Source organism: Mastomys coucha, unplaced genomic scaffold (assembly GCF_008632895.1).
Source record: "Mastomys coucha isolate ucsf_1 unplaced genomic scaffold, UCSF_Mcou_1 pScaffold15, whole genome shotgun sequence".
Taxonomy (NCBI): Eukaryota; Metazoa; Chordata; class Mammalia; order Rodentia; family Muridae; genus Mastomys; species Mastomys coucha.
Genome location: NW_022196897.1, coordinates 103,728,566 through 103,745,836, shown reverse-complemented (window position 1 = coordinate 103,745,836; position 17,271 = coordinate 103,728,566). Strand labels below are relative to the sequence as shown.

The following is a 17,271-nucleotide window of genomic DNA, read 5'->3' as shown; positions in this document are numbered from 1 at the left end:
GTCTGTATCCAAAAATCGTGCCTACAATTCATTCCTTGGTGCAGCAGAACTGTCAATTCTCAGCTTAGTTACAATGGAGGTAAAATCCTTTGGTGATGTGAGGTTGATTGAAGTACAGCCTTATTACAATGAAATCCAATGCCTAAAAATTGTTCTTATTTTGGGCTTGTAAGAGCCAAGATTTTAAGCTCTACTAAATATAAAACAAACACACAAACAAAAAGACTTCACATATTCATGTTCATTTAAGAAAATACTAGTAGTGATGTATTAATTTGAAATATACAGTTAATATGTTTGGAGTTACTTAAAATTTATATTGAAAAAAATATATATTTTCAGTAGTGCTGTAGAAAAGCATCTATATAAGACTGTTAAATTGATTGTTGTTTTATATCAAACAACTTTTATACTACTCACCTTTATTGTTATAATATTCTATAAAATTTAAAGAATATGACAAAAGATATTGTAGGTATTGAAGGGGGGTCTCTGGGAGGAGTTAGGGTACAAAAGGGAAACAAGAATGTGATTTAATTCTATTTACTTAAAATATGTTTTTAAATGTTAACTAATTCAGATAAATTGAAATGATGTACTTTTCTCATCATAATGCAATAGAACTTAAAAAAAAAAAAGGATAGAACTGTGGTGATAAGAGTCTGAGCCTGCAGGTTGTACTGTGCAGCACTCGGCCGTGGACGGATGTATGATGAGGTGGGGTGTAGGGCAACCTACGGTAAGTCACACAGTATGTACGTTATGTCAGTACTGTAAGTAACATAACAGTGATTTAAAGCACATGGGGAAGAGTGTGTATGTTATCTGCAACAACTATGTCAGTTTATAGAAAAGACTTAAGGACCCTCAGGTTTGGGAGTCTCGCACGTGCAGGGGTGCTTTAGAAGCAGTCACCTGCAGATACCAAGAGACAACTGCACTACAGGAAAGAAGACAAAGAGGAGGCCAGAGGAGAAAGAGAACTATTTTAATTTTAATTTTGTTTGTCTGTGGGTGGTGTCTCAGAAGAGGGTCTCAGAGCCCAGGAAGCTGGAGCTGCAGGTGGTTGTGAGCTGCCCACAGATGGTATGACGGCTCAGTGGACAAAGGTGTTTTTCACCAACCCGTGTGATGGGAGAGAACTAAGGCCCACAAATTGTCCTCTTACCTATACACACAAACACAAATAAATAAATGCTAAACAAAGAAATAATTGTACAGGGAAATCTATACCCTAATATGAGAAATTACAAATTGAGAAAGCAGAAAATTGAAAGAAACATCTTTTTTTCATCACAGAAAATGTCAAGCCTGAAAGAGCTCCCAGACTAAGATGTGTACTGACCATCTGCCCAGCACACAGATGCTAACAGGCTTACAGCAAAGCATGGACCTCTTACATGCTGGCCACAACAAGACGCCATGATCTAAAGATGGGGGAAATTTCACACGAAGCCACTAGAATTAGAATGACAGCTGGGTATGGTGTCACATGCTTGAAATCCAAGTATGCAGGAGGCAGAGACAGGAGGATGACTGGTTAAAGGCCAACCAGGCCTACAAATGACCTTTATCTTACAACATAAAGATGACTGACTCCCACCAGAGTAAACGACTGTTCACACAAAAGCCCTACTGCACTTTTACAACTTGATGGCAGAGTGGCTGACTCCTGACCCCCTTTCCTTCACCTCTTCATACTGATTTTTTAGTACTAGTCAAAAGCGAAAAGACTATAAGGCTGAACCCCAACCAACTGGGAAATGACACAGTCAGCACATCACCACTAAAAACCAAGTGAGCACCTGTGTCTGGGTGTGCTTGGCTTAGGGTCTAGCACATCGTTTTGTAAACAAAATTGTTTTGCTGAGCTTAAAAAAAAGAAAAAGATCAGGATGGCAAAAGACTTCAAAGGCAAGGAGAGGAGTTGAGGATATGCCTCTGTGGGATGTTTGCCTATGTAATGCCTGTATTCAGTTTCTAAAACTGTGGGGAAAAAATACAATAAAAAACCAGTCAACCAAATAACAATACGAAAACAAAATCAAGCATGGTTATAAAAGATGGCTTTAAAATTCTGAAGAAAAAAATTAACAAAGAATTCTGTATCCAGTCATACTAGCAATCCTGGAAAGACAGGGAATAAGGAATTTTCAGACCCAGAGGAGTTAAACAACTTTTGCCTTCAGTTTCTCAGACAGGTACTAAAGGCTGGACTTTTCCAAAATAAGAGGATTAAACCAAGAGAGAAACAGGAGGAGAAAGGTATCTGGGTCCCAATGTAAGAAACAAAAGGCTTCCCTCCTCACAGTGACAGCGACCTGAGATCTCACGGCGACCCTCAAGGTGCCAAGATTCCCCACAGTGACAGCGACCTGAGATCTCACAGGACCCTCAACATGCCAAGATTCCCCACAGTGACGGCGACCTGAGATCTCACAGGACCCTCAAGGTGCCAAGATTCCCCACAGCGACAGCGACCTGAGATCTCACGGCGACCCTCAACATGCCAAGATTCCCCACAGTGATGGCGACCTGAGATCTCACAGGACCCTCAAGGTGCCAAGATTCCCCACAGTGACAGCGACCCGAGATCTCACAGGACCCTTAAGGTGCCAGGACTAGAATACAACATGGCCCAAGGGGAGCAGTCCACACACTCCAGGGCATGTTTCCTCAGAATGATAAAGCCAAGAGAATACTTAGTCTGCTTAGACACAAGAGAGTCTGCGCACAACCATCCCTCATTTCTTAGCTCTGATCTTGCCCTAGAATGGTGACTGACTTTTTGGATGTCTCAGGTGTTACAGTACCATAAGGAGACACAATCTTCTTTGCTGATTTACAAGGTGGTGAAATTATAACCATCTTACCTTTATCATGGTTAGCTCTGCAGAGTTTCTTGGTGCCACCCAGAATAACTTGTAATCTTCACATGTTAGGTGCTCCTGTTTGATGCAGTAATCTTCATGAGCTGTTGAGATTTGGTTCCATTTTAAAGTCACTGTGAATATATATAGGTCCTTACACTTTACCTCCTGGCTTAAGTGTGAGAGGTGCTAGTGTTTTTGCCATTAAGTGGCATCTAGAATTCTTTTCAGAGTCATTTATATAAAATCCAAAGGAGCCCTGACAGACAGCTCTGTGGTTACCAGGACTTTGCACTCTTGTACAGGACCTGGGTTTAATTCCCAGCACCCACATGTTGGCTCACAATCACCTGTAACCCCAGTTCTGAGGGATCCAACAAGCATCACATACATGCAGGCAAAACAGTCATTAAGTAAAATACATAAATCTAAGAAAAAAATATTAAAAGAGGCAAAAAAAAAAAAAAAAAAAGTACTATTGTGCCAGGCGGTGGTGGCGCATGCCTTTAATCCCAGCACTTGGGAGGCAGAAACAGGCGGATTTCTGAGTTCGAGGCCAGCCTGGTCTACAGAGTGAGTTCCAGGACAGCCAGGGCTACACAGAGAAACCCTGTCTCGAAAAACCAAAAAAGTACTAAAAAAAGTACTATTGTTACTGTGGCATGAATTTATCAATATGTAAGCCTCTCTAATTACTACAACCTAGGAACATTTAGTGTTCAAGGGCCTGTGGCATTCAAATCATTTATTTGGATACGCAGAAGGACAAGTATTCAACACTACTTACCTAACTCAATTTCCGTCCCCATTTCCAGCACAGGCATCAGTCTGTCTTCCATAGAAAACTCTGCAAAAGCACTCAACTCTGGTAGGGACTTTAACAGCTGTAGGCGATACTGTGAACACCAGGGTGACGGAATAGCATTTTCTGTGGAGAAAAGAAGTTGAAAAAAATATATAAATTAATATTTAAAACACAGCAGTAAAGGGACTGGACAGATGGCTTGGTAGTTAAGAGAACTTGTTGATCTTCCAGAGGATCTGAGTTTGGCTTATGTCACACAGCTTACAAGTACCCGTAACCCTGGCTCCAGGAGACTTGATGCCCTTTGTATGATTCCCCCCCCACCCCGCTTCCTCCCTTTCTCTCTCTTTCTACACACACACACACACACACCCCAGAATGGGGGCGGGGGCCAGGCAGTGGCGGCACATATCTTTAATCCCAGCACTTGGGAGGCAGAGGCAGGCAGATCTCTGAATTCAAGGCCAGCCTTGTCTATAGAGTGATAGATAGCCCGGGCTACACAGAGAAACCCTGTCTCAGAAAAACAAAATAAAACAAAAATAAAAACAAAAACAGGTGAGGGGAGAGGGAACTCCAACATTACAAAATCAACGCTGCTAACCTGACTACATTTGTTTGCCTTGAACATATGAAATTATGTTGATTTAGTGCTGGTTTATTTGGGAAATAGTACAGCTGGGGCAGGGTCACTAGTTTACAGGTCAGCCTGCAGAGGAACATAAATGGTCGCCAAACAGACTCAGAAGCTTGCCTGCTGGCTGGAATAATCTACCTGCTGTGTCATTAGTCAGCTCCAGCTTTGCCAGAATCTGAAGGCCTTTGATGGAGGATGTACTGGTAGCTGAGGAAGAAGAAGACCTGGAGAAGCCGGATGAGTGGGTGGCCTCACGGCTGTCTTCAATAATTGGGCTGCAAGAAACAAGAGTGAAGCCGTCCTCAAGGACAGTATATGCCAACTTCTGTCAGAACTTTATATATTCTCCTAATAAAGATCAGCCGGGCGGAGGTGGCGCATGCCTTTAATCCCAGCACTTGGGAGGCAGAGGCAGGCAGATTTCTGAGTTCGAGGCCAGCCTGGTCTACAGAGTGAGTTCCAGGACAGCCAGGGATACACAGAGAAACCCTGTCTCAAAAAACAAAACAAAAAAAACTAACAAAAAAGACCCCTTAATAAAGATCTATTTGCTTTTACACGTGTTTTGCCTGCATGCATGTCAGTGCACCAGTGTGGGGACAGAACCCAGAGCCAGAAGATGATGGAAATGGAGTTCAGAGGGTTGGGAGCTACCATTGTAGGTGCTAAGAATTGAGCCTGGGACCTCCGCTAGAGCAGCAGCCAATGCTTTTAGCCACTAGCTAGCTATCTGTTTAGAGCCCAACTTTATACATTTTTAAATTATAAATTTTACACTGAGCTCATTTTGTAATAGAATTCATTTTTATTAGTGTTGCTTTTAAAGCACATCATTTTTCCAAAATCAGAAATCGATTAAAAAAAAACTGTTTTAGATTTATTTACTATATGTATATGAGCATTCTGCTCACAACTTTGTGCACCATGCATGTGTCCGGTATAGAAAAGGGCAATGGATACCCTCAGACTGGAGCTACAGAGTTCAGAGTCATCGTGTGGGTGCTGGAAATCAAACCCAGGTCCTCTACAAGAAAGTGCTCTAAACTGCTGAGTCACCTTTCCTTCGGTACCTGAGTCTCAGAATCAGCACAATTTACTTCTAAGCCCCAAATCCAAACCAGTCAGTATCCTTCCCTTCATAGTACTTGGGTCAGATGTACTCTCTTATCGAGCATTTGGTAGACAGTAAGAGCCTGATACCTGGCCACTGTAATTGATAAGCACACAGACCAAGAGAAACACTCCAATCACCTCAGCTTCTTCACACTGAGGGTCTGGTGATGAACAGTGTGATGACTCTCAGTGCCCTTCCCATCCAGATCCTCTTCCTGCAACAGTCCCTCGGGATCAGAAGCGATGGCCTTCGAGGACAGTATCTCGTGGAAAGGAGTAGATGCCAAACGGGCTGCTCTAGCAAAATCACAAGTGTCCTCAGGGTTGGGACAAAGAGTTACGTTCCTGAAACCAGTGATGATGGCATCTTCACCCAGAGGCTCGATTTCTGTAAGTTCATCCTAAAATAAAACAAACACACTTTAGCCATGACAGGTCAACAAATGTGATACAACACACACATACGCATGCACACGTGTTTTTTTAAAAAACTTAAAGACATCAGATCATTGACATGAGATTTAGAAATAACAAAACCAGGACCTCTAGTTGACCACAACTTAAAAAGCACAGGACAGAATCGAGGAAAATGATTTTGTTAACAAAGAAAACTATACTTCATCAAAAAATATACAGGGAGGACTCAATACAAAGAAAAACTGCTTAATGTCCTCTCCAAACAATTTTACCTGAGAGCTGAGGAATGACACCCCTGTTCTCACTTTGAGTATTACAGGGACTTGGAGAGATGGCTTAAAGAGCACATGATGTCTCTCCAGAGGACCCAGGCTCAGTTGCTAGCACCCATGCCGGGACAGCTTAGCTCTAAGGGGGTTGGTATCCTCTTCTGGTTTCCACTGATATGCCAACACACATGCATGCACGCACAAATAGTTAATTAAATAACTTAATAACTTGGGGAGGGAGATGGCTAAAATATTCAGGTGAGTACTTCTTGAAAAAATCCAAAGACATTGCAAAGGTTAAGGAAAGAAAAGGGAGAAAGAAAGGGGAAGGGATTAAGAGGAAAGGAAAAGGGAGAGAAGGGAGAGGGAGGCGGCAGAGGGAGGCAGAGAGAGTGAACAAGGAGAACCATGTTAATAGTCCAAGCCTTCACCCAGGAGCTGACCCCAGAACCTCCGACCGATCCTCCCTAGCTAGGCCATCAGGCACTGGGTGGTATTCTCCAGAACACAACATGTACTGCTTGCTCTTTTCAATCGCTGTGCTTTCCATAGCAACCAGGGAACTAACTGAGTCAGAATTTCAGAATTACAGAATAACTTTCCCAAATTATTTAAAACAAAGGGGGACATAATGTGTGGATTCCTTCTCTGGAAATTCAAATCTCATAAAACTGGAGTGGAGCCCGAGTACCCTCGTTCAGTCTCCTAGGCTCTTCTGAGTCATTAGAAAGTCTACATTTTGGATATAAAATAGCATTGCCATTCACATCTATCCAGCTATAAAATCCTGTGTACTTTATCAGATATAAAGTATTTATCAAAAAGGTAAATCAAAAGAAAACTCTATTAAAAAGTTACTGTCTCCCAACCCAGCGACCTTGCTCATTTCCTTGGATGTGGAAGAGGACGTGCAGTCATTGTAGCTTCTCCACCCGTCTTCCAGCCACCCCACCACCACCACCCCCTTCACCCTCCAGCAATGCCTGGGGCTTGTCTGCAGAACTTTCCTTCCCAAAGTTTTTCAACAAAGTGCCATGCCATGCCAGTGCCTTTAGTCTTTTTATCTGACTTGAATATATCCTGTCTTTCTACCCTGGGTATTATCAAGTCTCTAGGACGGTAGGTAGAACAGAACAGGAGGGGCATGAGCCAGATCAGTGAGTAAAGTTACCCACAGCCAGGCCTGGTGACTCTAGTTCAGTCCTGAGATTCACGTGATATAAAGAGAGAACTTCTGCCCTCATACATGCAAGCACTCCCCACACATAAACATAAAACAGAATACTGGCTGCTCTTCCAGAGGTCCTGAATTCAGTTCCTAGCAACTACATGGTGGCTCACAACCATCTGTAGTGATATCTGACGCCCTCATCTGGTGTCTGAAGACAGCTATAGTGTACTTCCATATAATAAATAAATAAATCTTTGGGCCGGAGCAGGCAGGGCCAGAGTGAGCAGAGGCCTTAAGTTCAATCCTCAGCAACCACATGATGGCTCACAAACATCAGTAATGAGATCTGATGCCCTCTTCTGGGGTGCCTGAAGACAGCTACAGTGTACTTAATTTATAATAAATAAATCTTTTAAAAAAATCTTTTTTTAAAAAATAGACTGAGCTATATAACTCATCACTTCACAGTGTGCATCTCAGTGTTCTAGTGTGTTCATACCAGTGTGCTATTCTGGTAGAAAGAAAGCACAATGCACCACAGAGCCTTCCGTCAGCCTCTCTGGAATTCCCAACTACTCTGCTTTATTATGGACACTTCATGTAAATGGGAAAGTTTTCACCATAAGTTTCTTTATGTCACACCAGATCCATACATTTCATGTCATGTTTCTGAGTGGAGAAAATGATATGACCTGTACCAGGCAAGGAGAGCATGGGAGTCACTTGCAAAACAATATTCTCTCCAGACACATGATTTCACTTACTTACTTGAAATGCCTAGTTTCCTGCACTTACCGTGAGGGTCAACCATGCTGTAACAAATATCTGTCTATCACTCGTTCCTTTGAATCATCAAGTAATAGACCACTGCGTTGATATGTGTTTGATTTACTCATTAGTCGATCATATCTAGGTTGCTTTCTCTGTCGTAATATTTCTATATTAATTGTGTATGAGTTTAGTTATCATGGATATGTCATAGATGAGATATGCTGTGGATTATAGTAACTACGTTTAACTAGTAAAAATTTTTTTTCCAAGACAGGGTTTCTCTGCGTTGCCCTTGCTGTTCAGGAACTTGCTTTGTAGGCCAGAGTGGCCTCAAACTCAGAAATCCTCCTGCCTCTGCCTCTGCCTCAGTGCTGGGATTAAAGGTGTGCACCACCACCACCTGTCTAGTAGTTACTTTATGCTCTTATTTTATGTGTATGGAAGCTTTGCCTACATGTATGTTAACATATGTGTGCAGTACCCATGAGGGCACAAGAGGGCTGTGGACAGTTGGCCTTCCAGCCAGTTGCGGGCTGTCAACTAGGGCTGAGAATCAACCCAGGTTGGTCCTCTGTGAGAGCAAGTGCTCTTAACTGCCCCTAGGTTTAACATTTTAAAGAATGACCAATGTATTTTACAAAAGGACTGTTCATGAAGGTTCTAATTTTTCTATAACCTTTGCCCCCAAACATTTGCTATTATTTGTCTCTTTATTATAGGATTTACAGTGGGTACAACATAGTATCTCACCGTAGCTCTAATTTGAATTTTCCTGGTGATGTAATTATGAATATCTTTTCATGTGCTTAGTTCACATTTGTGATTTTAATGTCTATCCAAATCTTTTGAACAAGATCTAGCTATATACTCAAGGCAGCCTAAAACTCACTGCACAGCCTAGGCTGGCTTTAAATCTAAGGTTCTCCTCTATTCCACTGCCCATTGAGATTACAACAAGCAAGTTCCAACATTTGTTGAACTTTTAATGTGTGTTTGAATTTTATTACACTTATTTGTCTGTCTGTGTGTGAGGGAGAGTCATCCGGTGGTCAAAGGACAACTTGTGGAGTCAGTGCTCTCATTTCACCATGTGGGACACAGGGACCAATCTCAGGCCATCAAGTGTGGCAGGCAGTACCTTTACCTGCTGAGCCATCTAACCAGCCAAATGTTAAATGTCTGAAGTATTTGAGTGAGATAATCCACTAAGTCCACTTATATTAACTTACACAAACATCAGGAGACATATCTTCATTTGTGGTGCTAACTTCTGTAGTTTTGAGAACCGTAAGGGGTCTTCTCTGGGCATTGAGAACCTGTGGACCATCTGTAGCAGGACGTGGACCATCTGTAGCAGGACTGGCAAAAAGACATATTCCAGTGAGCACTCCCTGTTATTGCATACAGAAGTAACAGTAACTTATTATTTATGCTTTTTTGGTTGTTTGTTGAGATAAAGTTATATTATGTATCCCAGGTCAGCCTTGAACTCATGATCCTTCTATCTCAATTCCTCCTTGCCAGCTCTTAATGTGTACACCAAAGTACCTAGCTATCCTCGCTCACAAGTCTAAGATATTGGAAACAACATGGTTCAGTGGGTAAGAGTGCTTTGTAGTAGAAGCCTGCTAATCTGGGTTATATCTGAGAGACCCAATGGGAGAAAGAGATATGCAATTCTCAAAGTTGTCCTCTGGTTTCCATATGTATAGACTGGCGTGTACCATATATATTATACATATGTATGTAATACATATAGACTATAAAAATATATGCAAAGTGTATAATAAAACTTTTGGAAGGATTTAAGATAGGGGCTGGAGAGACAGCTTAGTGTTAAGTATTGGCTGCTCTCGCAGAGGACCTAAGTTTGACTGCTAGCACCCACATGGAGGCTCACAGCTGCTTGGTAACTCCAGTTCCAGGGGATCCAACACCCGTTTCTGGCTACCTTAGTCACACAAATTATGTACAGATATACACAAGGCAAAATACCCATACATATTACCTTTTTTTAAATTTAAAATTTTAAAAAATCTAAAAATTTAAGTTTAAAGGTGTCCATATATAAAAAGATGTATATCTTTATAACAAACAGACAAACAAAAACAATAAAACCAAACCTTTTGTCCTTTTTGTCTGAAAGAGACTCATCAAAAATGGAGAAAGGCATACTGGGACCTATAGAGAGAGAAAAAAGTTTTAGGAGTATTTAATTTTTCAAGAAAACTATAGAAAGTAATTAATTCTGTGTTGTTTGAAAGAAAACCCACAATTGAAAAACAATTTTATTTTTAATTATATATGTATGTATGTGTCTTATGTATGGGTACATTACATATAGATCACTGAATTCAGATGTTTGAAGAGGTCAGAAAAAGGGCACAGATCCCCTGAGGCCACACAACGTATGGGAACCAGGCATGGCTCCTTTAGAGCAGCATGTACTCCTAACCACTAAGCTATCTTCCCAGCTCCGGATTTGTTCATATAAGAACAGACATATAAATGTAAAGATCATTTTATAATAATTATCTAACTATGCATGATCTTACTTTTTCTATGTTCCCCAGCCTTGCTACCGACCCCCAAATCCAGCCCAACACAGATCCAGAACACTTCATTTCATCTGCAAATGTTCTAGTGTGTTTTCTATGCATTTTAAAAGGCTTTTTAAAAATTATTTAAGACATAATATCTATATAGCTAAGAATCTCTGAATACCTAGCCAGTTCTATATTTTAGAAACCATTTCCAATGTTTTTTAAAAACGTGTCTGAATTGGAAATGCATAATCTGACCTGTATATTGTCGATGAGTCAAATGCCTTCTGAGGCTGATAAGATGGCTCAGTGGATAAAAGGCTCTTGACACTAAACCTGACAACCTGAGCTTGATTCTGGAACCGACTCCTGAAAGTTGTCCTGAGCTCCACATGTGCCATTGCATGCTAGCAGACATACACAGATAAATATGGATATAGATAAATATGAGAATAAAGTCCAAATCTTCTATCTTTATATTTATTTTTGATCTCTCCATGCTGGGTCTTGTCAGCTATCTTCCCTCTGTTGTTGAACATGCATCTCCCTGCTTTGTGGCCCTAGATATTATAAGCTAGAATTAGAGGACATGAGATTTATGTTGTACAAAAAATACTTTTAAGAGGCTATTCATGTTTTTACCACTTAAAACATCTTAGTGCGCTTCAAGTCTTTCTGTTTAATATCACTGCTGAGCCGTCCTACCACCCTTGGGTCTCCCTTTTACTTATATTTTTCATAGCTTACAGGTTTTTTCTTTAGTAACTTTCACACAACAATAATCACTGATGAAAAAAAAAAAAAAACTTGGAGGAAAAATGTGGAATCTTTTTCAACTGAGATTAACAGATGGGAAGCCTAATACTTTTAACATATTGTTAGCAGAAAAGAAAACCAATCTGAATATAAAATAGTTTAAGACATTTCCTTCTCCAAGAGCTGCTTTCCTTACAGACCTGACTGCTAAATACTCCTGCTATGTTTGCCTAGGTGCAGAGTGAAATAACCGTTTATTTTGCGAATGTATCAACATATCTGTGCAGTCACAGCGACTGTGTGAAGGTCAGTGGGTTCTGGGGTAAAAACCCAGGTGATTTGTGCTCTACAAGGCCCTCCCCTGTCAGGATACTCTGCTGCCCCTAAACTAAGAATTTCAAAGAAGCAAAAAATCTTATGAAAATATTCTCTCAAACCGCATGTAATAAATAGTATGTGCCCACTCTGTCTTTGTATAATTACTTTATTGTAATTAAGAAAAGCATTTACTATGTAATACATTTGTTGTATTTCTCAAAATGCTGTCAAATACAACTTACCTTTAGAGTCAGGCTGTTCTTGCAAAATGTTCTCAGCAGATGAAATTTCCCTGTGAAGAAATTTGTTAAAAAGAAAACAAAAATGTGCTCAATACCCACAAGAACCTTCTGTTTTAGAGAGAAGCTCACATTGTCCAGGGCAGGTTCCAACCAACACAGCAGACGGGGTCTGAAACCGCTATCTCCCCAAACCTGAGACAGCAGGCAGCTGCCTCACGGTCAGCCATACTGCTTTTAAAGTTTGAGGACTTTCTATTAAACACAATCTTGTTCATCCAATTGAAGAGGGAACCATTACACATTGAAAATGCTATGAATATACGTGATAAACACAAGAACAGTTAAAGCAGATTATAATAAGTTTAAGCCACCAACTTTACAAAACAAAAATAACAGTACCACAGAAGGCACATGCTAGTGTGACAGCAGATATTTTGTGTGGTAATTATCTGAGCTTTGATATTTTTTTTTTTTTTTTTTTAAAGACAGCATTTCTCTGTGTAGCCCTGGCTGTCCTGGAACTCACTCTGCAGACCAGGCTGGCCTCAAACTCAGGAATCCGCCTGCCTCTGCCTCCCGAGTGCTGGGATTAAAGGCGTGTTAACCATGCCCATCTTTGAGTTTTGATTTTAATTAGTATGTATCCGATGTACACAGCATTGGCCTGGGGTTGATAAGAATGGAATGTACTTTAAGTGTAGGCCCTCATCCCACATTTTGCTTTTCTGAGATACTGCCTTAGCAGACTTTATCCGTTAGACTGACTTTGATCATTCTGCCGTGGCCACCTGAGTCCTAGAGTCAGTTACAGGACATGCACCACCACTTGTATACTTTTAAGTGGGGTGAGGACAGGGCCTCATGTACCCCAGGCTGGGCTTTCGGCCTTGAATTCTTGATCCTCCTGCCTCCAACCCCCCAAGTGCTAGGGTCACAGGCATGTACCACTGTTGGCTCAACAAACATTTATGTTTATTTTCACCAAGTCAGCACCATCTATTCCCTCCTGGTATGAAACCTTATGTTAACTTCTCGGACAACTCATCACTCAGGACTGTAAAAGGTTAAGGAGACTCCAAGCGGCCAGAATCAAGTTTGTTCTATGATCTGTGAGCACTATGCCTTCCACCACAGTGGTCTTACCTAGGATTCGAGTTCAGTGGACAGATGGAACCAGATAGAGGCACTCCCGGCATTTTCTGAGGCTCTGAAGCAATCTGCAATTTGGCTGGGTCCTTTGCAAGCATCTTCTCTTCTTGCTGCTTATATTAACATAAGTAAAACAAATATAACCTCCCATACAGAAAATGCTATTTTTAAGTTTCAGTGCTAATACTTGCTTTACCACTTTCTAGACATCTGCCAACCGCATCAGACAAAAGGTCTCTTATAGAGAGAATCTCTTGTGTAGTGTATGGAACCATCACCTATCAATAAAAAGCTGATTGGCCTGTGAGCTGAGGCAGGAAATAGAAGGTGGGAGTTCCAATAGGGAGAGAGAATTCTGGGATACAGTCAAACACAAGAGATTTGCTCCAAACTCTGAGGAGACAGATATGTGAACCTGAGGAGAGGTAAGTCCACATGGCAGGACCTAGACTACTTTAAATTAAATAACAGGGTTATGAGCTAGCAGAATGACCCAAAGCTTTTTGGTCTAGGCATTCATTCATAAATAATTCACTCAGAGTCATTTCTGGAACTTGGTCACAGAACGGTGACCAACGATGGGTATGTTAGCCAAGCACAGGGCATGAGAAGGCTCAGAAAGCCATGAAAGCAGCTGAAAGGCAGGAAATAAGCCCTTCCCAGAGCCAGACCCAGCTTCCTAGCAGGGCAGAAGGCGAAATCCCTGTAAGAGAGAGCAAGCTGAGCCTCAGGCATATCCCATGGGCAGAAAAACTTCCCAGAGCCGGGGCAGATATGTGTTCCCAAGGGTATGAGGCTCAACTCAAAGGAAGTACAAACTGCGCCTACAGTCCAGACCCAATAAGGGCATCCTGCTAGAGCTGAGTGAGCCACACAGATAGGCAGGTGTTGGCCTAAGGGCATCCTGCTAGAGCTGAGTTAGCCACATAGATAGGCAGGTGTTGGCCTCAGGAGCCTGTAAAAGACACACAAAGGCAAAAGGAACTTTATCCTGGAGCTGCAGTGGGACTCAAAAGCCCCAAACTTCTGAACTGGTAAGGTATTAAGTTTGAAAATAAAAGGAGGAAACAAATGTATAAACACTGAATAAAAAAAAACCCATATCATAGAAAGAAATATTTAATTGGAAATAAGTTCTTAAGGAGAGAGTTAGAAATTAAATAGAAAAATATTTTCTATGTTAAAATGGAAAATGCAATGATACTATGTATCTGGCTCCCATCTGAAAGATAGAATGCTAGATTGGGGGTCATAGAACAGAGGCTAGAAGAGTCTTTAAATCAGAATAAAGAACTTTCAGAAGAATCCAATTTGGAATCTACACTAACAGCAAAACAGGTAGTTCCAGATGAGAAGAATCCACACAGGCTTGAGGAATTAGAATGGCAACCATAGAGATGCAGTATTTGAATTAAGGATACAAATTAGATTTAATGCTACTTTAGAGTGATGTCTGGAGAATTAAGATATGTACACATATTGATACACTATACTATTGACACATTTTCAGAATTCCAATGGGCTTCTGGCTTAAATTCTGGAATTGCTGATTCTGCGATTGCACATTTATGAGGGCTGGCAGCTATCTTAGAGATGCCTTTGCAGACTGAAGCTGACGATGCTCAAGGTACAAGGACCCGTCAGGATATAACAATATCTTAGTCATTGTGGCATAAAACCTGTTGCAGATTTACCTCATAATCCTACAGGTCAAGCAATTATAAAAGATCTAACACGACTTTAAAGGAAATACTCATAGAGAAGAAGAGGGATATGAGATCTCCCAGACAGATTAAATAATGCTTTATTGACTTTAATTTTTTAAAATGCCCAATGAGACAGCTAACACAGTTGCTGAGATACACTGTACTATGGGAAAGCCTGCTGAACTAAAATGCATCAGCTGTTTATGTTATAGTCGTCCTGATCTCAGAATGGAAGGAAGAAATGTGTTACTTCTGGGGAAGAGACGTCGCCTTTGCTACAACAGGAAAAAAAAAAGCTGTGGATTTCCTCCAAATGGATTAAAAATCAGGTTTGACCGGGGGGGGGGGCAGTGGGGGGACCACCATGAAGGAAGAAACTAAAAAGAACAAAACACATAACATAAATTGCTGATCTCTCTCCATGGGAACAAATCTGAGACTGGCTGAGACATGAAAATTTCTCCAACTAGGACTTCAGCTATGCATAACCAGTAAACCTTGTTAGCTACGGAACCCTTAGGACTAATCATGCTATCAAATGGCATAGATAGAAATTTATATTACAGTTTAGTTATATAGCCCAAACTAACTCAGAATCATGCTTAGTTTATTGGGCACATTGCACATTCCATACATATGTTAAAGCAGAAATGTATATTACCTGTGAAAGTTTCTATCTTTACAGATCCCATGAAGTTAAAGAGGCCCTGACAAGATTCACCCTTGGAGATGCTGAGAAGGATGCCGAGACACTGAGATATATTTTTTCCAGCATCCTGCTTGATACTACCTCAGACTGCCTCAATGCTCAAAAATCTACATCTGGAACAATTTCAAAACGGCTAGCTATATCAACCAGCAATATAGACTATGCCAGTCAGGACTTCATTTACGCCCGTAAACTTTCTCAGCACAGAAACTGGACAGCAAGTATTCTTTCTTTTTTTCTTCCTTTTTTTTTTGAGACAGGGTTTCTCTGTGTAGCCCTGGCTGTCCTGGAACTCACTCTGTAGACCAGGCTGGCCTCGAACTCAGAAATCCACCTGCCTCTGCCTCCCAAGCGCTGGGATTAAGGGCGTGCGCCACCACTGCCCGGCTTTACAGCTAGCATTCTTAAGGCTAACCAATATCCCAATTTTCTTAGCCACCCCACCCCAAAAAAGGGAAATGATGCCCCCAAACAGCAGGAAGCAATTAAGAGAGTGATGTCCTCTTCCCAAGAGGTGGGCTGGGTGGATTTTGGTCGTTCAGTGAATATTGGATGTTTGTCTCCATTGAAGGGGAATGGTTACAAATATTCATGGTCTTGGTCAGGGAGGAAACAAAATAAGGGAGGTCAGATTCAGGTATTTCTTTTTCTCTTGCTTTTTCTTTCCTCTATCCTTCTTTTTCTCCTATCTAAAGGTAGGGGGAAAGAGAGGAGAAGGGATACAAAGGAAAAAAAGGAGGAATATAGGAATAATATAGGATTAATAGGATAAAAGGGTAGATTATTGAATTTACTTTTAGACCAAAGAACATCAACAAGAGAAATTAAGGTATTGTACATATGTAATGTGAAGTTTTAGTCCTGAAAGCTGCTACTGCAAACTGTTCAGGATGATTAAAAAAAGTTAGTAGTCAGACAATTGAACTCATGGTCACATTAGATACTAATTACAGTAAGATGTTTTCAAAGTTGAACAGATAGTAAATAGCAAGAAACAATGTTTGCCTATTCTGACATACTCTAGAGAGATGGTCTTCAAAAACCTCAAAGATCCACAGAAAATGGCATGTAAGGATGTTTTATTAACAAAAGGTGACAACACCCAGAGGAAGCTCCACTCCCGGGCACTCTAACACGTCCAGGATCATAGGATCAGAGGTGAGGAGGACACAGCATCTGTCCCAACACTGGGAGTAACTGGGACCAGCAGGACCCAGGCATGCAGGAACTCCACCAGTTCAGTAGCACAGGTTCCTTCTAATTTGTCTGGGCCAGACCATGGGCACAAACGCTGCAGCGAGTCCCATAATACGCAGAGGAACTCTACTCCCAGGCGCTATAACAGGTTCAGGATCACAGGATCCCGGAATCACAGGATCCCAGAGACAGCTTGACTCTGAGGAGTTCTGACACAACCAGGATCACAAGAAGGACAGGCTCCAGTCAGATATAGCCAGGGAAGGTAGCACTAGAGATAACCAGATGGCAGGAGGCAAGCACAAGAACATAAGCAACAGAAACCAAGGTTACTTGGCATCATCAGAACCCAATTCTCCCATCATAGCAAGTCCTGGACACACTATCACATTGGAAAAGGAAGATTCAGATCTAATATCACTTCTCATGATGATGATAGAGGACTTTAAGAAGGACATAAATAGCCGGGCAGTGGTGGCACACGCCTTTAATCCCAGTACTTGGGAGACAGAGGCAGGCAGATTTCTGAGTTCGAGGCCAGCCTGGTTCACAGAGTGAGTTCCAGGCCAGCCAGCTACACAGAGAAACCCTGTCTCAA

At 41.4% G+C, this 17,271-nt stretch overlaps 1 protein-coding gene and 1 long non-coding RNA gene across 5 annotated transcripts in view; one reads left to right on the top strand and one right to left on the bottom strand.

The window, feature by feature from the left end:
• Positions 1 to 17,271, bottom strand: part of Bub1b (BUB1 mitotic checkpoint serine/threonine kinase B) — a 60,156-nt gene that overhangs the window by 11,588 nt on the left and 31,297 nt on the right. For 2 of the 3 annotated variants that reach the window (XM_031371455.1, XM_031371457.1), the window contains 8 exons: positions 13,056 to 13,174; positions 11,913 to 11,962; positions 10,177 to 10,234; positions 9,283 to 9,412; positions 5,564 to 5,826; positions 4,451 to 4,587; positions 3,658 to 3,798; positions 2,874 to 2,974 (listed from right to left, as the gene is read on the bottom strand). In XM_031371455.1, coding sequence (XP_031227315.1) covers positions 2,874 to 2,974; positions 3,658 to 3,798; positions 4,451 to 4,587; positions 5,564 to 5,826; positions 9,283 to 9,412; positions 10,177 to 10,234; positions 11,913 to 11,962; positions 13,056 to 13,174 — 999 coding nt within the window. The remainder of the gene's footprint in view (positions 1 to 2,873; positions 2,975 to 3,657; positions 3,799 to 4,450; positions 4,588 to 5,563; positions 5,827 to 9,282; positions 9,413 to 10,176; positions 10,235 to 11,912; positions 11,963 to 13,055; positions 13,175 to 17,271) is intronic. The other variant, XM_031371456.1, reaches the window with a different exon arrangement.
• On the top strand, positions 13,415 to 15,686 carry LOC116090693. 2 transcript variants are annotated; one of them, XR_004118790.1, is made up of 4 exons: positions 13,415 to 13,486; positions 14,572 to 14,688; positions 14,980 to 15,096; positions 15,453 to 15,686. It is a non-coding gene; the product is annotated as an uncharacterized LOC116090693 (long non-coding RNA). The 2 variants fall into 2 exon arrangements; XR_004118789.1 differs by lacking the exon at positions 13,415 to 13,486 and having other exon boundaries at positions 14,306 to 14,688.